The sequence below is a fragment of the Phacochoerus africanus genome, chromosome 1 (assembly GCF_016906955.1).
Source record: "Phacochoerus africanus isolate WHEZ1 chromosome 1, ROS_Pafr_v1, whole genome shotgun sequence".
Lineage (NCBI taxonomy): Eukaryota > Metazoa > Chordata > Mammalia > Artiodactyla > Suidae > Phacochoerus > Phacochoerus africanus.
Window position 1 is genome coordinate 123564715 of NC_062544.1, and position 26219 is coordinate 123590933.

Below are 26219 nucleotides of genomic sequence, written 5' to 3' on the forward strand. Positions count from 1 at the left end.
AACAGGCCCTAAAAAAAGTAAATGATACCAGGTTTACTTTTGTAATGTGTGTTTGGATTTTACAAGATTCCTATTTCCCTCTAAAGGGCTCATCTCTGTGGAATAGCTTTCGTTCAAGCATTATTTCATTTAAAGCCAATCTTTGCAGTTGACCGGCAAGTATAACATACTTCACATATTTCCTCATTTTCTTCATGACTGTCACATTGTCAGCAAAGCTGATACCATCATGGTGAGAGGATGATGATGATGATGACTCTAATTTGGAATAGCGACTGTACTGTGCTTTCCTGGGGCCATCTTAGTTTTTAAATTGAATATACAGTTCCTCTAATCATTTTCCTAGCTTGTTAAAAGCACGCTTGATTTTGTTTGGGTGCATTTAAATATTAACACTGACAGCTGGGATGTATTGTTTGAAGTTTGGTTCTAATTCATTTTGGATTCTGGGCACCTGTGGTACTTGTCTTCCTTCACATCAGTGCATTCAGGTGTGGGCTCACCACAAAAGAAATTTGCATCCGTGAAGTGGCTGGGAGGGGAGGGCTTTGAACACTGTAGCAGACAGATGGAAGCTCTCCATAATGGAGTAGAAGATTGGATTCGTTTTGAGGTTTTCAAAGAAATACATCATTAAGCAGTGTTTGTTTTCTGAGCATTGCTGGCCTTGAAGAGTTTCAAGTTTCCTGTCTTCACAAAGAGCCGGTGACTCTTTGGGGTCCAAAGTATGTAGAGGACTGGTACTCCCCATGGGGTGTCTCCCAGGCCTCAGTCTTTGCTGTGTTTGGATGGCATAGACCTGAGCTTTGATGCAAATATGTTTATGGGTTCGCTGATCTGCTGCATACTTCCCTGTGTGACCTGGGACCAGTTCCTTGTGTCTCTGAGCTCTCCTTCTGCCATCTCTAAAAGAAGTGGAATGACCCTTTGATCAATGAAGATCAAATAAGGCTCAAGGCTCTTTGCACCTAGGATATAGGTGTAAGTTGAACCCAAACTATAGCTTCCAGGCCTATAGTTGTAGGACCTTGGCAAGTTAAAGTTACTCAACTACTCCCAGCTTCAGTTTGTTTACCTATAGAATGGCCTGTTATTGAGACATTGTATCTATTGCCTAATGGTGTGTTGCAGATTAGATAATGTATGTAAAGTGTTTAGCGCACCTGCAGCTGGTGGCACACGGAAATGAGTCATTGTAAACTATTCTTAAAAATATGAATAATAATCCTCGTAATCTCTCGAGGTTTTCTCCTGGAGTTGTTTTTCTGTCAAGTCTGGAGGTTCTATTCAGTCACCTCCAAGGTCTGTGCTTCTAGGAGGTTGGCTGGCTGTGTGCATTTGTGTCTGGTGGGGTGATGATTTTGACTCACTGTGGCTTTCCTGTCTTCCAGCGTTGACGGAAGGCTACGTGGGATCCCTTCACGACAACAGACAGGGCAGCTCAGCGCAGGTCCGCAGGCGCAAGGCTTCTGGAGACCCATACTGGGCCTACTCGGGTAAGTTGACTTGTTCCGACCTGGATCATAGGGCAGTTTTCATCCCATTAAGTTCGCTTGAAAGCATGCTTTTAATCACTTTTGCACCTAATTTCTGTTTGTTCAAACCTTTCATAGTTCACCAAAAGTTAAAATATTCAAGCCTATTTTTCCTCAAGGTGATAAGTACCTTAATTGATCTCTCCCACCTGTTTTTTCAACCTGCTTTTTCCCCTCAATTTGCAATTATTGCTTTACTTGTTAACGAGTTATTGTACCAAACTTGTAATTTTCTGAAAGATGTGGCCTTTTCTTTTCTCCTCCCAGTGGCTGTGATTTCAGAGAGCAGAAAATATAAGCCTACTCTTGCACTGCTAAATATCTGCTAAATATTACAAGGCGTCACATATCGAAGTGACCTATTATGCTTTAATATAAGAAATGCAACTTTATTTTCAAATCATTTCTTGTTAGTTGAATGTATTTCAGCCCTCTACAGTATTGCTGTAGTTGTTTTCATTATTGTTTTCACTTTGAGCCTTTGAGCCAGTGGGGAGAGAGCATTGTTATAACTATGTTGAATTGACAGTGGAAATTTCTTAACATTTTAAGGGGCAAAAAACAAACAAACAAACAAACCTGTGAGAATACACAGGTCTTTCTGGCTTATGTTCCTAATGACTACCAAAAATAAAATAGGTGGATTGTTATTTCTAAAAGAGATTTTGGTGCTCAAAAATATATGGAAAATGTATTGTGATTAATTAGGAGAAATGCTTGAGGAAAACAGACCACTTTGGAAATCACTCCAGTACTGAATAATTCAAATTTTTGTATGAAAGTGCTTGGAGGCACAGAGTATTAGTCTTAATAATAAATCTATGTATTATGCAATGTTGTTGCACACAGAACTGAAAGGCAGTATTTTCATAATGATGGTCTGGTTTTAAACCCTGAGTTTCCACCTGCAAATCCGGTTAAATTTATGTCAGTGTAAAATTTATAGGCCTGATCTTTAATTACACCTTATCTATTGGCTTTTGCATCCTTTTGTCTATTGATAAATCTCCTGCCCCTACGGGGAGAATAGCCTATCTGTTTTGTATTGCAGGGGACAGATAGTGATTCTGAAGTCTTCCATCACACCCCGTTCCTTGTGATTAGAATTATCTAATTAGAGCCTTTTTGTCACCATTTCTGATAAATGAAAGAAATTGGGAGATGAAGGCCGAAATTACATATATATTGCTTCTCACGAAGAAACCCAAAGAAAATTTATCATTTTGTGTTCTGGGCTCTGATATCAGTGAGGAAGAGGGATAAGGTGGCCTGCTGTTTATAGTTCATCAATTTAGAATAACAGTGCTGTTGGGAATTGAGAAGTATATCCATCCCATTAGCATCTCCAGTTGCAAATGACAGTGAAGGAACGAGGGGCCTAAAATGTTTCCCATTACTTAATGAAGAATGGATGTAATTGGTGCCATCTTTGGGAGGGAGCATCTGTTGATATTCTTAACTCTGGTGGACTTGATGAGTCTCTATTTTGTACTTCTGGAACGTGCCTGAATTTGGGAACTGCTGTCTGTGGAAGGGCTAATAGTTCATCCTCAGGGATCTGCATGCTTTTTTGTCAAGATCCTGGTGCAGGGCCTTTGGTCTCTGTTGCAGTCACTCAACTTGGCTCTTGTGATGCAAAAGCAGCCCTAGATAGATGGACAGACTGGCTGTGTTTTGATAAGAAAAGTTAAATATGAACAATGAAATGGAAATTTGTTATAATTTTCACGTCAAGAAATATTATATTTCTTTTTTATTTTTTTTCCTCAACTATTTAAAAATATAGAAACCCAGTCCTACTTTGCAGGTGGTACAGATAGGCGGCCAGTTGGATAGGGTCCATAGGCCATTGTTTGTCAACCCCTGTTTTAGTTGATTTTTTTCTGGAGTCAGGATAGGACAGTCATTTGAAGAGTCCCCCAGAAGGCTAGAGACAGGTTTGGAAGGACAAGTGAAGTTGCTCGCTAGTTGTAATGGAAAAGTTAAAAGTAAAAGGAGAAGAAAAGAATGAGAGAGAGGTAACAAGTGATGGGTTATAGTCCTCATTCTTTATAAATATCTTTCTGGAAATTCCATGGTATCAGTGCTTATGTCACATGGAAGTTGTGAAATACTTGTTCTCACATCAAGAAGACTTGGGGTCATTGGAGACACTCCCTAGCATTTGGCAAATAGATGAAGAAAGAGCAGGAAGGAGTGAGAGTGATTGCCTGATACCTTTGGAACTTCAGACCAGGACCTTAAAACTGCAGTAAACCAGATTTTGGAGGTATATACCTGCAGGTGTATGTTATATCTCTAGTTATATCTCTAGTTGCTTGGAAAGTTGGAGTGCCAAAAGAAGGTTTGTAATTTGTAGAAGGAAAGGCTTTTAAATTTAGCAAAAGTGAAGCAGAGCACTTTTGTTTTTTGTTTGTTTGTTTGTTTGTTTTTGTCTTTTTGCCATTTCTTGGGCCGCTCTCGCGGCATATGGAGGTTCCCAGGCTAGGGGTTGAATCGGAGCTGTAGCCACTGGCCTACGCCAGAACCACAGCAACTCGGGATCCGAGCCACGTCTGCAACCTACACCACAGCTCACAGCAATGCCGGATCGTTAACCCACTGAGCAAGGGCAGGGACCGAACCCTCAACCTCATGGTTCCTAGTCGGATTCGTTAACCACTGCGCCACGACGGGAACTCCAAAGCAGAGCACTTTTGAAAAATTTGTTGAATGGCCCAGATTTTAATCTCATGCCTCAAATGCACAAATATGTCTTAGTTCCTTCTAATATAATGAATGGCATTGGTGCTGGGGGTGGGGGAGCGGTTCTTCTGTATGAGAGTATGAATTTTAAAGTCATAGATAGACTGTGGTTCAAATCTAGGTTTTATCTCTTAACATCTTTATGTTAGGAGGGCATTTAACCACTTGGAACCTCTACCTCTCCATCTTTGAAAGAGGAATAATTAAGAGCACTTTTCTCATAGAGCTGTTAATGAGAATGAGATGAGATGATGCCTGTGAAAAATTTAGCAAATCCCTGGCATGAAATACCTAATATTACTTCGGGCTGCTTTTTTTTTTTTTTTTTCAATTTTTAAATTATTTTATTTTATTAATGATTTTTGTTTTTTTCCATTTTAGCTGGTTTACAATGCTCTGTCAGTTTTCCACTGTACAGCAAGGTAACCCAGTCACACATACATATATGCATTCTTTCTTCTTGCTGTTTTTGACACTGTTAGTACTTTTGCTACTGTTGATGTTGTTGGGGGCAGTGATTGACAGTGGGTTATCATTAGGTAATACTGAGAGCTAAGCTTGCTGAATGATATCATCCATAATTCATAAGAATTGCCCATGTGAGATTTGGGAATGAGCAAACTGTCCTCAAGTTCAGGGCTCAACAAACTATAAACCATTGCCTGTTTTTGTGAGTAAAGTTTTATTGGAACACAGTCTTGTCTGCTCTTTTGGCTATTGTTAATGCCCGTTTTCATGTTACAACTACAGAGTTGAGTAGCTGCCACATAGACTTTTGATCAAAAAGCCTAGAATATTTTTATCTGGCCCTTTATGGAAAAGGTTTGCCAGCTTCTCACACTGATAGAGCCTGGGTTTTTGAGCAGATGTTAGCCTGACTCATAAACAAAACTGTTCAGAGATTTGGAACATCTCTCTCTCTCTTTTTTCCCAGCTTTGCATTTCCCTTGAGCTGAAATATCCCCAGCAAATGTTCTAGTTAGCATTCATAGTGATTTTGGTGGTCCTGCTTTTGGAAAGTCCTGGGAGGAACAAAGATGAGGGAGTGATGTGCTTTAGGAGATGGATCAAGGAAAAGAGTGTGTGTTGGCAGTCAGGGGGCCCCTGGGTTCTGGTGTTCTGAGCATTAGTTTGCTTCCAGGTATGAGGTGGGGTTTGGTGAATGATGCTGACCTGGTCATTCTGGTGGCATCCCACCCAGTCACTTGAGGACAATTGCATAAGTATCTGAGCTGTGAAGAGCTTGTTTTAAGGCCATTGTCATGATGGCATTTCTTTAATCTGAGTATAACTTCTCATGTTAGGGCTCGCTGCGTTATTTCAGTTTCACTGCATCACCTTGGATAATGTCTCCATTCTGTTTATATTTGAAATGGTAAATAACTTTACTTCTGTAGGCTTATCAAATGATGCCATTGTGAACACCTACTGCTGTATCACAGAGGATGGTTTATTCAGGAGCCTGGAGACAGGCTCCATTGTGCTCATCTTAGGATATGTTTTCTCTCTGGTCTTTAATTTTTGCTATTCTAGAAAAGTGTGGTCATGATATCTCAGTTCAACATGAAAACATCAGGCAAAAGAGATATGAGGTAGAACATAAATGTGTGATTATTACTAATTCTTAAAAATAGCAGCATAATTTCAAGATTGCCTTCTATCTTTGAATTTATTTTCTTCATACCAACACAGGGAAAAAGGAGGAAAGATGTTGATGTATTTCATGCAGAATTACACTGAAAAAAAAAAATAAAAGCAATAGTTTAAGTAAGAGTGTCTCATTAGAAATATCAAAACACTTTTTTTCTGTGACTAAGATACAGATATTTTTTTCTGTGTTACTTGAGGTGATGACAGCTCATGAATTTTGGAATTTGCCCAGAACTTCTGTAATTATTACACAAAAAGTAGCACATGCTAGGTAGGTCATCGTTGCCGGAAAGGGAAATGGGAAACAAATTTGGAGTGAGTTCAAGTGGAAATTTGAGGCATTTTTATAAAGCTCTCTGTTTTTTCTCCTCCCCCTCAAAGACTTGGGGAAAAAACAGGTGGTGGTTTCTCCTCCCACCCCTTTTTAACTTACCCTGTTTGGTTTTCTGCATTTTTAATAATCCATAGCTCATGTTCCTTTTGTTTAGAAAGATTCTCTGCATCAATACAAGGCGGGGGGCCATTCTTCACTGTTTGAGGAATCCAAACTTGAGACATGCCAGGACCACAGTTCCTTCTTGCAAGAAGTGTCTGGTGTTGCACTGGGTGAAGGTCAAGCAGTATTATTCTAAGAGGCATTCCTTTTTTGGTCAGGAAATTGTGGAGGAGATCTCCAACGTCCTTTCTAACTGTCCTGAGGTTTGATGACTTGCTCAGCTGTAAAATGGAGATACAAGGATATACCTTACAGGATGGCTTTGGGGGTTAATGGTACCTGGTATAGGTCTTAATTGTATGCTGCCTCACCCCACTATTCATAAGAACATTTTGTTTTATAATGTATGTGTGTATGGGGGGGGGGGGTTGGTTCTCATTTCTCCAGCTAAATGTAGAGTTTTTGAGGATAGGAATTACAGCTTATAATTCCTTGTTTTTCCTGCTGTGTGCCTGCATATCTCATTTTGTAGATATTTGGTACATATTTTTCAAGGGGGTGAATGGATGGATAGATAAATGAATTCATGCCAGAGTCTATGCTTGGGAACTTACTAAGGGGATCCTGCCATGAAATCCAGATAAATTAGTGGGTGATTTACAAAAAGTTTCACCGTTGGATCCTTTTAAGTAGCGAGCTCCCCTGGTGAACTTAAGATATAATTAAATTCCTAAAATAGCATTTCTATGCCTATTTTTAATAATGTCTATACAGGGTGAAGCAAAACATGCCTGCCAAAGTCAGCTTTTGTCATTAGAAGAATGGAAAGCACTGTAGAACCTTAAAGTTTAATGTTAATATTGTCATATTATTTGCCCCTCTCCAAATGCCTCCTACGAAGTCTTTTAAGGGAATCATTTCCCCAGAGACATTTTCTTTGCAATAAAGATCCTCTGATCTGATGGCACCACACTGTTGAGAGTCATTCTCCTAAGTCCTGGCTCAAAGGTATCTCCACCTGATCTCACCCTCAGTTCATCAGTCTCCCTTTTATATTTTACCATTAATTTCTGTCTTCTCTATGCTTTCCTACTCATCTATTTACAGTTTTGAAGTAGAAGTTATTTATTTTTTTTGTTCAGCACCCTTATTAATTGCTTGCTGTGTGCCAAGTGTTGTGCTATCATGGGAGGGGCCCGAGAACATTTGCTACTGCTAGGTCCCAGCCAAAAGATGGGCAGGTGTTGGAGTTCCCGTCGTGGCTCAGTGGTTAATGAATCCGACTAGGAACCATGAGTTGTGGGTTCGATCCTTGGCCTTGCTCAGTGGGTTAAGGATCCGGCCTTGCTGTGAGCTGTGGTGTAGGTGGCAGATGCAGCTCGGATCCCACGTTGCTGTGGCTCTGGCGTAGGCTGGTGGCTACATCTCCCATTTGATCCCTAGCCTGGGAACCTCTATATGCCATGGGAGTGGCCCAAGAAATGGCAAAAAGACAAAAAAAAAAAAAAAAAGATGGGCAGGTGTTTTCCAGGACCTACAGGGGCCTGGAGGCATCAAACAGCCTGGCAGTGGCTAGGAGCTGGGAGCTGGTAGCATCTTAGTAGGTCACTAGGTCTGAAGCATGTGGCAGAGTGGAACAAGCTAAGGGAATGATGCGGAGTATTGGAGATGGACCAGGAAGGGTCATACAGAATTCTATTAGGGACTTAGAACGTCTTTGTGAGGGTCTTAGTGAGTCATTTAAGGGTTTCACGGTAGAAGTGGACTAAGTTGGTTTTTATGTTTGAGTCAGACCACAGGTTTTCAGGTTAAGGATCAGTCAGTAGGGAAGAGGGCGGGGTGAGGAACTCTGAGAAATGATGAGATTGTGTCATCAGGGATCTGAGAGATAAAAGGAGAGAGCCCGTGGGAATTCATTACCATTAGTACATGGAAAAGAAAGCAAAATGAATTGTCTGGGATGATCCCCAGGATGATTGAAGATGGCATTGCATTTAATTTAAAATGAGTAAATGAGGAATGGTGGGTTGGTTGTAAAGATAAAAAATTTGGACTTGAACCTATTAAGACATGGTAGTGTTTTATCCATATTTTTTACACCCTTTAAACTTTATGCTCCCTTGAACACAACCTTTGTCTGTAATTAATCTTTGTACCTCCCTGTTCCTACCTAAATGTTTTGGAACAGAAGGGCTTTCAAGGTAGGGAATACATTGTAGGACAAGCTATTTCTTGCTATATGTACTCTTTTTTCCTTTACACTTGATCTGTGATTACAAGGATAGATCGGGTGAGAAGAAACACATATGGTCACACACTAATCAGGACTTGATATATAAAAGAGAAAAATGTGGTACCATATGGTTAAGGTACCTTGAACATTTTTCTTTTTTTTTTCTCCCTTCTTTTTTTGTTTTAAGGGCCGCACCCGTGGCATATGTAAGTTCCCAGGTTGGGGTTGAATCGGAGCTGCAGCTGCTGGCCTCCACCACAGCCACAGCAGTATGGGATCCAAGCTTTGTCTGCTACCTACACCACAGCTCACGCAATGCCAGATCCTTAACCCATGGAATGAGGCCAGGGATTGAACCTGCGTCCTCATGGATACTAGTCGGGTTTGTTACCACTCAGCCATGATGGGAATTCCACCTTGAACATTTTTCAATGTGAAGTTTGGTTCTTTTCTCCTCCACTGCTTGAGAGAAATTATTCTAGCATCTTAGTAATGTGTTCTTTTCTTTTTAACTTTGTTCTAATCCTTGCTACTTGAATTCTGCAGTTCCTTAGCATCTTCTCTCTTGAGATTGTTTCATAGGTATTTGTAAAGCTAATGGACACTGTTGTTTAAGAGAACATCAGTTGTTTACTTAGGGTCCTTATGACTGTTGGGAAAAGCTTCTTTGGAAGATGAAATTCTGTACATTGCTGAGTTGGTATTAAGTGCTGTGTAGCAGTGATATTTCAGTTGTTGCTATGATGAGACATTTAAAACATGGGTAAATCGAAGGCTGAGAGTTTAGGTTTTAAATTGGCTCTAAAGGTAGGTTGATGGAGCCCTTTTTGAAATCTCGATGGTAATATCTGTGACAATGTTGATATTGATAGTCTTTGATCCAGCACTTCCACTTCTAGGATTTATCTTTTAGAAGCACTTGTGCACATTCCCAACGTGGCATTGTAAGTGTAATAGCCTAAGTAACCATCAATAGAAACTTGGGTAATTTTAGTACATCCTTATCATGAGTGAAATGCTTACTAAACATCTACCAAAATGAAATAGGTTGAGGTACAATATACATAAAAATAATTTGGTGAAGAGCTCCTGTCAATGAATAGAACTGAGAAGTCTGGAGATTAATATATAAAAGTTAATTGTGGGAGTTCCCATCATGGCTCAGTGGTTAATGAATCCAACTAGTAACCATGAGGTTGCAGGTTCGATCCCTGGCCTTGTTCAGTGGGTTAAGGATCTGGCGTTGCTGTGAGCTGTGGTGTAGGTCACAGATGCAGCTCGGATCCTACATTCCTGTGGCTGTGGCATAGGCCAGAGGCTACAGCTCCAATTAGACCCCTAGCCTGGGAACCTCCATGTGCCGTGGGTGTGGCCCTAGAAAAGACAAAAAAAAAAAAAAAGAGTTAATTGTGGTTATCATTGAAAAATGAGGGGTATTGCTTTTTTTAACATTTATAGTTCTAGCCTATTTTAATACCTTATAGAATTATATCCAAGATATTTTAGTTTCTTATACCAGTACCTTCATAATATTTCCTAAAATAATCTTTTTATTTTATAATAGATAGCTGAATTATATTTAATTCAGGCAGTTTTCTTTGTAATGATTTGAAGGAGAGAGAAAGAAGGGAAAAAAAATACCTAAAAGGGAGGCCAGAAGGAAAGCAAAAGCCTTTTTGTCACTTTAATTGGCTATATCTAAATTTTTTAGGTGAAACATTTTCACTGCCATTTCAGATTTTATAAAATGCTGATATGAACTATGCAGAAATTAATGAACTGATATTGACTCAGTTTGAAAATGAACATCAAGATTTATTGAGCAAAGCAGTAAATATTGACCCAGGCAGAGGTAAGGTCAATATTTGCTTTGATATAACATAAATCTTAATATTTAGTCATCTATAAATTTAGTGGGTCTACAGAAGGCATACAGAGAGTTATCTATAAGTATATATTTTTCATATCTGTGATGGATCAAAGTCAAACATCTTTTTTCCTAGTCATAAATTTGAAAGGGTGATTTTCTCTCCTTTACAACTAGCTCTTTGGGGCAGGGGTGCAGTAAGTGTGGGTTTTTGGAGGGACATTATTAATTTAAAGATTCAAAGGAAAAATATACCTAGCCTTATACATGCCTACTAATTGGAGAGCAATGATTTGCAGTGTTGCTGTGCGATTTATTTAAAGGCTACTTATCTTCCTTTGTAACCTAACAAAATGTCCTCATTTATTATTCTGATTTGGTTCATAAAACCAATCTCTCACTATATAAAACAGAAGAACATTCTATCAATCCTTTTGGATATCGTTAAGCCCTGTTATGTGGAATTTTTTTTTGGCAAATGAAGTATCGTTCATATGTATCATACTGAGTAACATTTTATTGGCTTTTCCCTTGTTGAAATTACTGAGTTGAACCACACTCTTATTCCGTATCTTGTCTCTTCTCTTGCTGGGGTGAGCTTGGTAGCAATGCAAAAATAAGGGAAAGCTTTCTGGATTTCACTGGATTTTGAACTTTTAGTATTGTCATTGGCTGGAATAATGTGTGCTTACAGATTGTACTTTCTGTTTAAATACAGATGGGAACTCAGTTCAGAAGGCCAAGTGTAATCTTGTATCTGAGCATAAGTTTTATATGGTCCTATTAGTCTTATGTGGTCTTAAGTCTTATATGGTCCTTATATGGTCTCAAGGTAGTCCATCTACCTTGAGAATTCCTCTAGTGTAATAGCTGTAAAGAGTTGCTGATGGTCTTCAGTGGTTTGTTTAGTGATCTGGAAATTCACCCCACATCCATGTTTCAGCTGCTCATTTCCCCTGACCCTAATTGAGATCAGTAGCATTGTGTAGTGTATCTTCTTGTTTGTCTTTGCTGCTATTAAGATTATCCTGTCATTTCTTTTATTTGTATTAACCCCATTTTCTATCATATAATTAAGAACTTGTTTAGGTTAAAAAAACAAATCAGTGGACATATAATGTAGAACCATGCCTTCTTGGCAAATGCTTTCTGGTAACTTTAGGAATCCTTGCTTTTCATTAACAATAGTATAGTGTGTAATAAATAATGTTTTCCCTGAGTATGATATTAAATGTGATTTTATGTCATGTGGAAAATGACTCTACTGTGGTATAAGAACTTGACTAGCATAATTAAGTCATTTCTTCTTGAGTTCTTTATCAAGGAGAAACTCACAATTTGGTGCTAATAGGTCTTTTACCACTTATCTGTCACTTGCCAATATCACTTTTTAAAACAGACAGGTCTTGCCTAGACTCTTCAGCTAAAAGAGTATTTTAGAATATGATCGTGTGGCTTTCATTATTTCTTGGTACTCCTAATATATGACAAGCCATGCTAGTTTTCTGTTTTGGGATGTTAAGTTTCCTATTAATTACATATTTAAGACTTTATAAAAAGTGAACCAAATTAAAAAAAAAACCATTTAACTCAGCAGTTGTATGGCTGGTGTTTCAATGTGACAAAATAAGTCTTCTCTAGGAGATGTTACCACCGTCTCAGAAGGATTGAAAAGCCTCTTATATGCTATATAATCAACCTATATCTGTGATGCGAAAAACTACTAAGGGTACAGAGTTTCTTGAATTGGCTTAAAAATTAAGAAAAATATTTGGTGTCCTATTTTTAAAAAGTATAACTCATTGTATGTATGTCCTGATTCTGGTACAACCATGTAGATTATTAAAAATCTTAGGAGTTTCCATTGTGGCTCAGTGGAAACAAATCGACTGGGAACCATGAGGCTGCAGGTTCAATCCCTGGCCTCACTCAATGGGTTAAAGATCCGGCGTTGCCATGAGATGTGGTGTAGGTCCCAGACGCGGCTCGGATCTGGCATTGCTGTGGCTGTGGTGTAGGCTGGCAGCTACAGCTCCAATAAGAGCCCTAACCTGGGAACCTCCATATGCCATAGGTGTAGCCCTAAAAAGCAAAATTAAAATAAAATAACAAAATTTAAAAAAATAATAAAAAGTCTTAAATACACACTGGCCCAATCCCCCCTGAATTTCTCCTGTATCACCACCTCCCCAGCCACTCCTCCTCTGTTGTGACCTTCAGAATCATGAATAGTAGACCTCTACCCCTATCCTTTGTTAGTGCTTCTTGCCTCTGATTTTACATATCATCCCTGCTTATCATGATGGAAGGACTTTCAGAGAGTCAAAAGGTGGAGGGTGGGCTATTTTAAGGTATGTGTCATGCTCTGTGGCCCACTTACTGAATTGAGTTGACCTTGAGATCCTTCCTGGGTTTGGGAAGCCACTTGATCCACATTTCCTGTTTGTATTAATCCACATTCTCCTGGTTTGATGGCCATTCTCTGGGAGGAAAACAAGCTTCTTCTTGAAGCTGTATGAAAATTTGCTGCTCCCATAGGTATCATTTAGTTGCTCTGCCCCAGTTATTGTTGGCCTCTTTCCCTCCTGGAACCAGTTAGTTTCTGTCCCACCCTTCCCCCTAGTTCCAAGTGTTAGGACAACGTTCTTCCTTTTAGCAGGGCGTTCATGCCATTAGCATTTGGTATTGATCGGTTGTTGAAAAATTTTAGCAGGAAAATGAAATATGAACCTCTAGCAGCTAGGCAAAGATGAGAGAGTGAAGCCATTTGTGGCATGTTTCTGCTTCTGGGGCTCACTGTGATAATGGGAGGTATTTTCTCCTCACTCTTGTGAAGTGCATAGTCCACACACTCCTCTTGGGAAGTGATTCTGACACTTTTTGAAGGTCCTGCGGCTTTTACATTCTTACACCACCTCCTAATGAGCTATCTTATAACATCCTTTTTGTGTGAAGATTGCCCTTTCTCTCACCATCCAATAGGGTGTGAAAAGGAAGTTTCATCACTTAACGGCCAATTGGACCGTATGCCTACTGTGCCAGCAAGAACTAGTCAAGATTAGCTTCTTTTGTCACAAGAGTATTCCTGGCTGGCAGTATTACCAGAATTTTTCTCCCAAATTCACACTGTGAGGTCATTTCCAGGAGGATGGTTGAGTATAAGGATTTGTTTTTGCGTCAGTTACCAACTTTTAGCCTTTGGAAGAGACCTCCGACTCTCCTGTCTTAATAATAAGGGCCATTTATATCTTACATACCCCTTCTAGAGGCAGAGCACTGGCCAGGCAGCAACTCTACACTCTCTAGTCTTTAAGATATACTCCATGTTGTTTATAGTTTACCATCCTTAGCTGGTAGACTTTGTACTTATCACTTTCCTCATGGCTTTAGTATAACTTCCACAGTTCCAGAGGTCAAATACTGAGGTATAAAGTCCAGAGAAAGAGGAAGTATCCTTTTCTTGTATCTCCATTTAACAGCAAGTAAAATGTTCCTCAAAGCACACTTTACCCTTGGGGGGGATGGGTGAGGGGGAAGGGTGGAGCGGGGGTGGGGGGGTGGGTATCATCTCATCTACCTCATTGGTTGGAATTGAATCACGTGTTCATGCTTAATCCAATCCCTGGCAAGAGAAATGAGATTATCATGATTGTCTCAGACCTGTCAGGATTTACCCACAAGTAGAGGCAGGCATGGCTGTTGGATAAGTAGTGCTTGGTGCCTGCTACCCTGTTATCTTTTCCAGGTCTTAAAAGCTGAGCAACCTCCTGACACTTAATAAGGGAAGAAGTTAGAGGAAAGAATTTTTTTTTTTTATTTTGAAATGAGCTTTTGCTTTCAGAAGCCTCACATAGTTGTAAATAAAATAATAAAGCTCCATGAATTTGGGGTCCTTTACAGTATTCAGGGTTGTATTGTCCAGATCGTTCTGTCACCACTGGTTATACATGGTTATTTGCATTTAAATTAATTAGAATTAAATCAGAATCACACTAGTGGAATTTCAAGTTCACAGTAGCCACAAATGGCTAATGCCTACCCTTTTATACAGCACGAGATATAGAACTTTTCCATCCTTGCAGAAAATGCTATCAGACAACACTACTCAGAGAATTTAGACATAGAGAAGCCAGCAGGTGACATATACTGAGCACTGACTCTGTCTCAGGCACTGGGCTCATTGCTTTGTCTGTCTTAATTGTTGTGGAAACCAGTGCTCTGAGTTATGCCCTTTTTATAGAAAGGAAGTCATTGCGAGGAAGTGGCCTCCTGGAGAACAAGTTAGTGACCTTTCCTAAGCAATGACACCTGTCTGCTGTGACCTGCCCTCCTAGTCATTGAAGCTAAGTTTGGAAGTGGGGCAACCCAACACTTCCATCCATCCATCTTTTAAGTGAAAAGCAGATGTTAGTTTAAGGTCTTCCACGTGTACAAGCCTCTCGAGATCAAGAATGCCCCATGTAGCCCTCCTTTCCTTTTGCTTGTCTCAGGGAATTATAGCTCCTCAGCTTGATTTCTGCCAAAGTTTTGCATCTTTAGCTAAATAAATCAGGGACTGAAAGTGAGCGTTTTGTGTGTGTGTGTGTGAGTGTGCGTGTGCGTGTGCGTGTGTGTGTCTTCTTCTCACCAGTCTGCAATTCATTGAATCATTCACTGAAAGAGTATTTATCGAACCCTGGCCATAGTTCTAGGTAGCAGGGCTGCAATAGAGAACAAAACAAACAAAATTTTTTACCTGGTGAAGACTGACAGTGAAGCATGCACAGAATAATAAGTAATTTCATGAAATAATACTATAAAAACTAAAGTAAGGTAAGGTCATCAAGAGATATGAAAAGAAGAAAGGTGCTATTTCAGAAGGGGAAGCCAGAAAAGGCCTTCTAATGAGGTGCTGTTTGGGAAAAGAACTTGCGTATAATGAGAGACTGAGCCATGTGGATATCTGGGGCAGGTATTCTAGGGCAGAAGAAAAGTGAAGCGATAATGGAACTAGGAAAGATTAAATAATATTCCTAAAATCACTCTAACTTTAGTTGGGACTTATTCTAGAACCTTGAGTAGCCCAGGATGCTGTTCACTGTCTTAGCATGCATAGCACGGCCCCCACAAGAAGGAATTATCTGGCCCCTGATGTCAGTAGTGTCCAGGTTGAGAAACCCTGTGCTACAGGCTCTCCTGAGTTCCTTGCTTTGTGCAGTCTGTCGCCATGATGCTGTGAGAGCTCCATCTTTCTAGCCCGTTACAAAATCATTTCCTAAATGGACCAAATATTCTCTGGCAAGAATGCAGCAGGCTGTGTCATGTGGGTTGGCTGAGGTGTTGCAGTGAGTGGCATGGCATTCACTCCTCTCTGGAGACTGGAGAGGAGAAATGGAAAGCTTGGCAAGTTGACCATTCCAGGAGTTTTTGCATGAACTCATAAAAGCATATATCACAACTCTGGTCATGGGGAAAAGCCCCTCCTCTCATATTGTGTGAAGGCAATTAATGATAGGCAGCAGTAAAGAGGTGATGAGATTGCTTTTATTGTTATTGTTTTATTTTTGAGGTCCCTGGTGACTACTCCTTGTGTCAGTCCTTTGATCTAAGAGGCTGTTATGAAATAATATGTCTTCGTATTGCTAGTGGTGAAGGACCCTTCAGAGGAGCTGATCAAGATGCTGCAGCACCATGAGAAAATTTACAGTTACCTGGTGTGAACCTTGACAAGTCACTTCAAAGCTGGGCAGGGCATAGCACGCTTTCTTAAGTGGTCACTTTTACAAAAGGGAGTGGAAAGGAAAATAGAGCTATGCGTGGTGACTGTCAGATCATCATGATCTAGCTTTTTGTCAAGTGTCAGCACCTTAATGTTTGATATGAGTAATGTTAATGTTGTAATAATGGTCACAGAGTCTGCCCAGAGTGGATTCCTCACCTTCCATGTATGGCCTAAAAAATTATACTGTGTTCGGGATGTAAATGGGTGTTTGTGTATCTTTACAGGTCATGGTGCCCTTATCTTTCTACGGAGCAGGTGGTTGTTATCTACTTGCTCTGTCCTCTTGTTCATGTTTAGATAAAGACAGATTCCTGTGGTCACTGCCCCCAGGGAGCTCAAAGTCTCTTTTCCTCTTTCTCTTTTGAAAATGAAATCTCATTATCTGTGATAGGCAGTGACTTAGAAGGTTAAATATACCAAGATCGAATATATTTATCCTGGTACTCCTGTGGTAGGCCTACGGAGATTTTGAAAAGGTGTGAGAGATCATTCATATGCCAGGTTGACCCAGAAATATTCTTTCTTTGAATTAGAATGATAACATCTTACCCAAGTATTGACATATTCATTTAAATTGTGTTCAAATCTGTGTTATTCCAGCTCCCTTGGTCCCTACAATTTGGAATTCAAATCCAGATGGCTATTTATGTTGAAGGTCATGTGAGAAGCACTTTTCTCCCCAAAGAAATGTTGGCATTATCGTAGTGTCTTTTTCGTATCCTGTCTTCTTTCTCACATCCAAGACTAATTCCAAAGAATTTTGCTTGTCGTTACTGTTGATAAGAGACTTTGGTTTTGGAATATGTTTTCTCTTTTAAGTTTTTTTCTCTTAAATTTTTGAGTCTAACATTCCTGATTGATAACTATATCTTCCAGGTTTCCATACATATATGAAAGGGGTAGATTTGGGATTTCAAATCTCTCTGGTGGAAATACCAATTGAATTATAAAAAGGAGATAGGTTCCTATCACAAATGTGTTATTTAACACCGTTATTATATTAAAATGTTTTCCAATTAAAATGTTTGTTATAAAACAGCTATTCATTATTGAAGTATTACTTCAAATAGGATAGCCACACTCCATTTGTTAAGTATTTTTTTGTAGTAAGAAAGGGATACCATGTTCTTTTACTCTGTTTTCTTTTGGTTTGTTCAAATATATCATGATTTCACTGTTGTAAATAATTTTTCCTAACTTTCCTTACTCAGACAACCTCAAAATGCATAGATTCTCATTTCAGTAATTTTTCTAAAGGTTGTTCTGAGTGCTGCCCTTTGTAGAATATGTCTTACTGGATCTTAAGAGCATTTAAAGTTTTTTTTTTTCTTCAGGAATTTGCATGATGGTTCAGTGGTTAATGAACCTGATTAGCATCCATGAGGATGTAGATTCCATCCCTGGCCTTGCTCAGTGGGTTAAGCATTGCTGTGAGCTGTGGTGGAAGTGGCAGATGTGGCTCAGATCCATTGTTGCTGAGGTTGTGATGTAGGCCAGCAGCTACAGCTCTGATTCAACCCCTAGCCTGGGAACCTCCATATGCTGTGGGTGCCACCCTAAAAAGACAAAAAAAAAAAGTTTTTTGTTTTTTTTTTTCATATGATTTGCTTGGCATTTAGATGTTTTAAGTGATTTTAATAAATTAGGTACAGCTGTAATATAAAAGGTAGAAAATATACCCTTTTAGGCTTCAAAAGACTTCCACTTCAGTGGGTTGTAGAATGCTTAAAATATAAGTTCGGATGAATATTTGACAATTTGATTTTGAACTCTCCTTACAGAACAGAATAGATTTATGCAGTGGAAGGACAGAAAATATAATAATTAGAAATATATTAATTGATTTCAGGTTTTTATCTGTAAAATCATAGTCATAAATACGGTTATTAGAATCCATGTTTATGGTCTTGAATTTGATTGAGAGAGAGGGTTATTCATCAGAAAAGCCACCAGTCTCTCCATTTATCACAACGAATTGTGAATTTATATCTCTGTAACTCACAGGTGTGATGTATGTCCCTTTTTGAAGGGACATTTACTACAGGAATTAATTTTAGACTTTTAGATTACAGGAATTAATTTTAGACTTTTATGGCTTTTTTTACCTATTAGTTACCTGAAGATTTAAATAATTTTACTGACTTCCTGGCATTAGCCTCTGGGACTAGAGTTTCTGTGAACAAAAAAAGAACATCAAATATGGAATTGTTTGAGTATCTCTGTGTTTACCTCTGAATGGAGTCTCATTGTAAGAAGTCCTTGTCAGGGGACTGAGTAAAGGTGACTGGTCAGAGAGTTTTCTTAATGTGTGCCTGGAATACTAGTTCAGTAGTCGGGTAACAGTAGCAGGAAAGTCTTGGGACCAAGGAAGATCAGGAATTGCTAAGATAAACATAGTACAGCAGATGTTTTTACTGCAGGACTTCTCAGAGCCTTTAACTTTCCACTCTTACCAAAGAATTAGATACTTCATCTTCACCGTGCACTTATACATTCCATTAGGGAGAAAGGGAAGATAAAAGAGGCAAAAAGGGGAATGGAGTTGGGGAGAGTGTGGGTAGGAGATTGGTTCTCATGAGCTGGATCAGTATCTGTCATCATTATTTCCTAAATGCTTTAAGAGGGCTATGCTGGTGTTCTGAGTATAGTTAGAGGGAAATTTCAATTGGAAATGATGAATTTCACATGACCCACACATTTGGTATGAAGTAAAGTGCATGATTAAAAGGAAAATCCATGCCAATGGACATCAGAACTATTTTCTTCTGTCTTCCTTACTTCGTGGGAATGAAGCATTTGTGTATGAAAGAATTCCTTGGGGGATGAAATGCCATTTAGTTTAATGTGATGAAAATGATATATTCAAGTCACCACAAATGAAAATATTTACTAGAATGGACTACATTTAACTTTCTGGACAGGTGTTTTATATGATACCTACCTTAAGAGGGTGATGACATTTGGGAGTATGGGATGGTTTTAATGCATATTGAATTTGGGAGTAATAGAATTGTCACCAACAAGTGGCTAGATGACAAGACCTCTCCCCCCAAAAAACTGAATTTGTGGTATCAGTCAAGCCAGACACAAGGTGATGGGTCTTCAACAGTGAGGGTACCAGGAAAGATTAAGTTTTGAAATTCAGTTTTAAGAGTTAAGAGGGAAAGCACTGGGATTGGAGAGCATGGAGAGAGAAAGAAAAACGGTACTTGCTGCCTGTGAAGAGTAGTGCATCCCACCATCAGGACAGTGAAACAGATTTCCCTACATTACCATGTGTCCCTGGGAGAAGGCAGGGCAGAATCGCTCGCTCTTGATTGAGAATCACTACTACAGAGCATGTCAAACATAATAATAATCACAGGTCATCACAGTACAGAATACTGTGGAATTCTTAGACGGCAAGCTTGGCCATCATGTGTAACCTGACAAGCTTATTTAAAAAAGAGTTCCTTATTCCAAGTGGGCAATTGTAAGCAAATATGGGGGCATGGATTTTATTTCCCTTTGATTTGTGCTGTGTGAGGCCTGGAAAGCATGGATGAAGTTTGCTGTAGCTCTGATTGAAGGTGAAAAACAATAATTAGTTGCCTAATTAATGGCATACAGGTTCCCCCCGATCTGTGCAGTTTACTGTTTAGGGATGAATGATGAGGTTGTGTTTTTAGACATTGTCTGCCTTAGCCGGTTTATAGCCATAGTGTTTCATCTCACATTTGCTTATGTGAAGATTTAAAGGTGTTGCCTGGATTAAATCAAAACAGTAGACAAGGTCATAATGTTAATTATCTGAATACGTTAGCCTGAAAAATATACATACGAACATATATTTTTTAAATGTCTGATTGTGGGACTAATTCTTTGAATGATTTTCTTAATTTTGCATACACTTTTTCCCAGTGTACTTAATCTTGTTCCATTCAGATCAACTCTAATTTCTATGGAAATGGCTTCATAAAGAATTTAAAACGAGCGGTGATTTGAGATCTTCTTTTAAAAAATGGAAATTGCATTTATCCAGGTTTGAATTTTATCTAGAATTATAGCTTAATAACTCTTAATATTATTTTCAAATTCATATTTTAATGCAATTAAAAGTTGGCTTTTTCATTTCTGGAGTAGAAAGAAAAGCTTTTTTAACTTTTTTTTGCCTGCCAAGGAATCCTTTTCCCTTGGCATTAATAGCAGTGCCCTCTGTCACACCTCCTTTTACCTTTTACCCTTGGGTGGGCTTTTAAAAACTGTTTAGTGGAATTTTCTCCCTTCCCCGTTTACCTTTCCCTAGACCTAGAGGTTATCCCTTTGTCTGCCTCTCATTTCTCCCTGAGACAGTTGCATCTCACTATTTGCCATGCATGGCCTGCTTTATTTCTTCTTCTCCTGTGTTTGATATTTGAGGAGGTTGGCGTGAGGTGGGGGGAGTCGAGTTCAATGAAAAGAAAGCAGACTCTTACCTCTTTTACACTGTACAATACCTTTTTAAGAGGTAGAACAAATTAAAAATAAGATGCATTATGGTAAGATTTTGACACTTGACCGCAATGAAGCTTTTAGTTCCCATAATGTTGAGTGGAGGCTGGAAAATTTGCCAAACCTCTTATTCTGTGTTCAGCTCAAGTTTGCTCTGGCACCTACAAGGGGACAAAAAAAGGAGCTACAGGAACCGGAGGATTTTATTTTCTTGTCTTTGAAAAAAAACTTTCTATGTACGTTGAATGGCATATTAATTTCATATTCTGTTAGTTCTGTGAGGTTTGTTTAAACCATACAAGCTTATCTTTCCATGTGACTTCTATCTATGTGTCAATGCACATTTAAAGATCCTTGAGATGTTAAGGGTTAGTACTTGAATCCTTTGGTTTCCCTCATAACATATTTTGTTTTTCAGTTTAGTTACCAGTGGAGATGAGATACCAGTCCACTACCAGAAATGATTATTGTGCCTACACAACTTGTATTTCCTACCTTGCTTTAATGTGTTCCTTTCTATTGCAGTGAACTGTCCTTGGAAGAATGTTAAAATGGGATCGGGACTTCCCGTGGTTAACGAATCTGACTGGGAACCATGAGGTTGCAGGTTCGATCCCTGCCCTTGGTCAGTGGGTTAACAATCCGGCGTTGCCGTGAGCTGTGGTGTGGGTCACAGATGCGGCTCGGATCCTGCGCTGCTGTGGCTCTGGCGTAGGCCAGCGGCTATAGCTGCGATTCAACCCCTAGCCTGGGAACCTCCATATGCCGCAGGAGCGGCCCAAGAAATGGCAAAAAGACAAAAAATAAAAAATAAAAAAAAATAAAAAATAAAAAATAAAATAAAATGGGATCGTATCCCTCTTTTTCATCCTCCTTGTTTTTTCTCTCCTGAACCACAGTAGGGTTGGGATAGCTTGAGTAGATATGAAAACTATGATGACTAGTCTAACTCTTGTTCATACACATACACACCCATGTATGTGGTTTTCTTATTTATTTATTTTTTAAAAATTTTTCATTTATTTTTAATTTAGGGCCACACTTGCAGCATATGGAAGTTCCCAGGCCAGGGGTCAAATTGGAACTGCAGCTGCTGGTATACACCACGGCCACAGCAATGGGGGATATGAGCTGCATCTGCGACCTACACCACAGCTTACCACAGTGCCGGATCCTTTAATCCACTGAGCAAGGCCAGGGATCAAACCTGTGTCCTCATGGATACTAGTCAAGCTCTTAACCCTCTGACCCACAATGGGAACTTCTGTGGTTTTCATTTTTAACCATTTGACTTTTGGTAACACTGTTCTCTTAACAATGCAGAGTAGATAACTTATCTGGGTCAATACATAAATATCCATGTTTTTAAAAATAACCTCATGTCATTCCATAGTATAGATATAGATAGGCCATGTCTTATTCAAACATTTCCTTACAGATGGACATTCACATTTTATCCAGCCTTTTGACACCAAAGTGCTCCAGTATTCATCTTTATATGCTGGTGCTTTTATTTTTGTAAAAAAGGTTTTCAAAAATGGGGCTGCTAGATCAAGGAATATGGTATTATTTTTTCCCATGTCTTTCAGTACAGGGCTTTTCAAGTTTGATTATTTCTCTATCTCAAGAAATGTGAGAAATGAATGGAATGACTTCGTAACATAGAGGTGGAAAATAAGCGAATTGATCAACCCTGAGAGAATTGCTTTTATAAGGCATTTAAAACATCTACTGTTGGTTTGTTGAGCTTAAATTCAATACATGTAGGTGCTTGTCTTAACAACTATGTGTCTTGAGGGCTGGTTTAGGCTGGTATAGGGCTGGTATGGGGTATTTGGGGGGATGCTGACTCTCTTCTATAAAAGAAGGGTTTCTGGACAAATGTAGTCAGGTGGAAACTCTCCATAAAAAAGTGACAAATATCATACAATAACAATTACTTATGAATTATAGACTTAGGAGATGGAATTTTACCGGATGTTATATTTGAGAGAATGAAAGTGAAGATTGCTTTATTATACATTATTTATAGATTTGAAACTATTATTTTGCTTGAGCTGAGGCAGAGGGGGAAGAGGAAAGATAAACACCTAACTACTGACTGGTGATAACAAAGATATAAAGAACTCCACTTAGATACAAATAAATTGTGGAAAGCTCCATGGAGATGCTGTAGATTTGGAAGTTTGATATGTGAAGCCAAAATGAGAGCCTTTGGAATTGAAGGGGGTTATTGGATAAATGATACTCTATTAAGCATTTCCTTTATATAAAGATGCTTTAGGTGAATAATGTCTCAATTTCTCCCATCAACTTGAGAGGCGGGTATTGTTATTATTGTGACTTAGAGGTATGAAAGTCAAGGAATACGGAATTAAATAACTTGCCACTTGCTCACTGATTTATCCTGAAATCCTAGAAAAGGGCCTAGCACAGAGTATATGCTTAGTAAAAATTTGTTCCGTGAATTTAAAAAGCTTCAAACTTCTACCTGCCCATCCACGCCAAGCTTTGAGAATATCCAAGAATTGTAATCCTTCCCCAAAATTGACCACACAGAACTCAGCAAAAATGACATTGAAGAATATTTTTTTCTAAACCTAGTTAATTCTCCAGTGTAGAGTCTAAATGACTTTGGTGACCAAGAGGTCTCCTAGTGTGACATGTTTGTGCTAGTCTGGCCAGTACACTGGGAAAGTGAGTCTAGGACCAGACTGCCTATTATTCTTTTATATGCTTCAACTAATCAATTTTGCCGAAGATGACTCAGGGATGTGTAAATACCCCATTTAGAGTTTGCTCCTGGCATTTTTTGTAAATAATGTGAGAGTTGGCGCTGGAGCTGTTGTATAATTGTCCTAACCAGAGCTGCACCAGAGCACAGGCAGGGCACACCGACTCTGGTGGCCTCCGTTTGATTCAAACCTCAAGTCTGCTCCAGTTCGTTTTCTGTGTATTAGGCTGGATGTGTCTTGACCACTCTCTTGGGAGGTGTCAAAGTTAAAAATCATTGTTTTATAATTAGCATCAATATAATTGACACAAGGAATGTTACATGGCCATGTGCATGCAGCCAGTGGAGACAGAAGTTTGCTTCCCTGCTGGTATCTGTGCCCTCTCCCTGTCTACATGTGACTATCGACCAGCTTCTCGGGTTATTTTGAAATCACAATCCTATAGTTAAAATAAGATTGAAACAAATACTTAAGTGAGTGTGGAGACAGAAGTTTGCTTCCCTGCTGGTATCTGTGCCCTCTCCCTGTCTACATGTGACTATCGACCAGCTTCTCGGGTTATTTTGAAATCACAATCCTATAGTTAAAATAAGATTGAAACAAATACTTAAGTGACCCAGGGATTGTACTGTGTCTGACCTGGACACAAAATGAAGAATGTATTCTCTCATAACACCTAGGTATGGGAGTTCCCATCGTGGCTTAGTGGAAATGAATCTGACTAGCATCCATGAGGACACAGGTTCGATCCCTGACCTCACTCAGTGGGTTAAGAATCCGGTATTGCCTTGACCTGTGGTCTAGGTCGCAGACACGGCTTAGATCCCTCATTGCCATGGCTGTGGCGTAGGCCAGGGCCTACAGGCTACAGCTCTGATTCAACCCCTAGCCTGGGAACCTCCATATGCTGTGGATGCAGCTGTAAAGAGAGAGAGAGAGAGAGAAAGAGAGAGAGAGAGAGAGAGAGAGAGAGAGAGAGAGAGAGAGAGAAGAGAGAACAAAGCTCCAAGCTAGTAAAAAATAAAATAAAATAAAAAACAAACAAATGGAGTTCCCGTCGTGGCTCAGTGGTTAACGAATCCGACTAGGAACCATGAGGTTGTGGGTTTGATCCGTGGCCTTGCTCAGTGGGTTAAGGATCCGGCGTTGCCATGAGCTGTGGTGTAGCTCGCAGACATGGCTCGGATCCCTTGTTGCTGTGGCTGTGGTGTAGGCCGGCGGCTACAGCTCTGATTCGCCCCCTAGCCTGGGAACCTCCATATGCGGCAGGAGCGGCCCCCCAAATGGCAAACAGACAAACAAACAAACAAACAAAACACCTAATTAGGAAAGACTAATTCTCCATTCGATTCCAAGTTGGGCTCCTTTCCTGTGTTTTCTGTAGTTTCTTATTCTCAGCAGGAGTCCTCTCCTCTCAACCCCAATTAATAGTTTTGATTAGATGTGATTATGTGCCTTTTTTTGTCCCTGATATAAAATTCTTTCAACATTTTAACTTAAAGGACAGGGATGTGGCTGCCTCATTTTCTGAATATGGATGTATCTTTTTAAAAGTACTAAAATAGGGTTGTAAGAAAAATGTTTGGGAAATCTTCCTTTTGATAGTTTAGTTGATATAAAAAGATAAGATGTGTCTTATCAAATGCTCAACAGTCTTAAAAATAGCTTCACATACAGAGCTCATTTCTATGTAAAACAAACACTGAAGATCTTGGCTGAGTTGAAGGTTCTGGTAGCAGTGGATTAGGTTAGTCTGGCAACTCTGCATCTCAGGTTTTTTTCTGTGTCACAGGGAATGACTTGGAGGCCAAGAGAGAGTATCTGCTAAGGGAACCATAATGTGGTCCTACCCCAAAATGGCTTTTGCCATTTTTTTCTTTTTTTTTTTTTCCTGTGGGTGAATGAGAGTCATGAGGTTGACTTAGTTCCTTAAAAGGTTAGATGATTTTTTTTTAACCCTATTTCCCATTATTATTGGAATTTCAAATCTAGTTTTATTGAAAAGATATTGACGCAGGTGCTTTCCCTTTTGCAAACGGGTAGAAATTCTAGATTTCAAGGGATGGTCATGCAAAGAAGCAGTTTGTGTCTGTCAATTATTTTCTCTCTCTCCCTTTTTTTGGTCTTTTTGTCTTTTTAGGGCTGCACCCACAGCATGTGGAGGTTCCCAGGCTAGGGGTCTAATGGGAGCTGTAGCCTCTGGCCTATGCCACAGCCACAGCCACAGCAACACCATATCCGAGCCTCTTCTGTGACCTACACCACAGCTCACAGCAACGCCAGATCCTTAACCCACTGAGCGAGGCCAGGGATCAAACCTGCAACCTCATGGTTCCTAGTCGGATTCGTTTCTGCTGTGCCACAACATGAACTCCTGAGTATTTTCTCTTGACTGGACTAGTTCCTCAGCCTCGGAAAATTCAGAAGCTATAATCGACAGGGGGCTAGGAAGGTGGTTTCTGCCCTTGAGTCTTACTAAAGGCAGTTCCACATTTTCTTCACAAGGTATTCTATCCCTTTAACTGGATGCTCCAGTTTCTTGACCTTCTCTGGTTGCAATGATCTGTAGCCTTATATCTTTCCGCCCTCTCTCTTATACTTGATACTTCATCTCCAAGAACATTTGTCATTCCTCAACATTCTCTGATTTTCCCTGTAGCTGAATCTAAATTTACATGGATTTTGAGTCAGAGATGGCTTCTTGTTGTCTGCTAAAAAACGCTCTCTGTCTTCAAGATGTATTTCAAAAACCACTTCTTTACCTAAATGTTGCCAGATTTTTATTTT

At 39.5% G+C, this 26219-nt stretch overlaps 1 protein-coding gene across 2 annotated transcripts in view; it reads left to right on the forward strand.

The window, feature by feature from the left end:
- PTPRG (protein tyrosine phosphatase receptor type G) overlaps positions 1-26219 on the forward strand; it is a 730473-nt gene that overhangs the window by 178480 nt on the left and 525774 nt on the right. For both annotated transcript variants that reach the window (XM_047778440.1, XM_047778433.1), the window contains exon 2: positions 1392-1496. In XM_047778440.1, coding sequence (XP_047634396.1) covers positions 1392-1496 — 105 coding nt within the window. The remainder of the gene's footprint in view (positions 1-1391; positions 1497-26219) is intronic.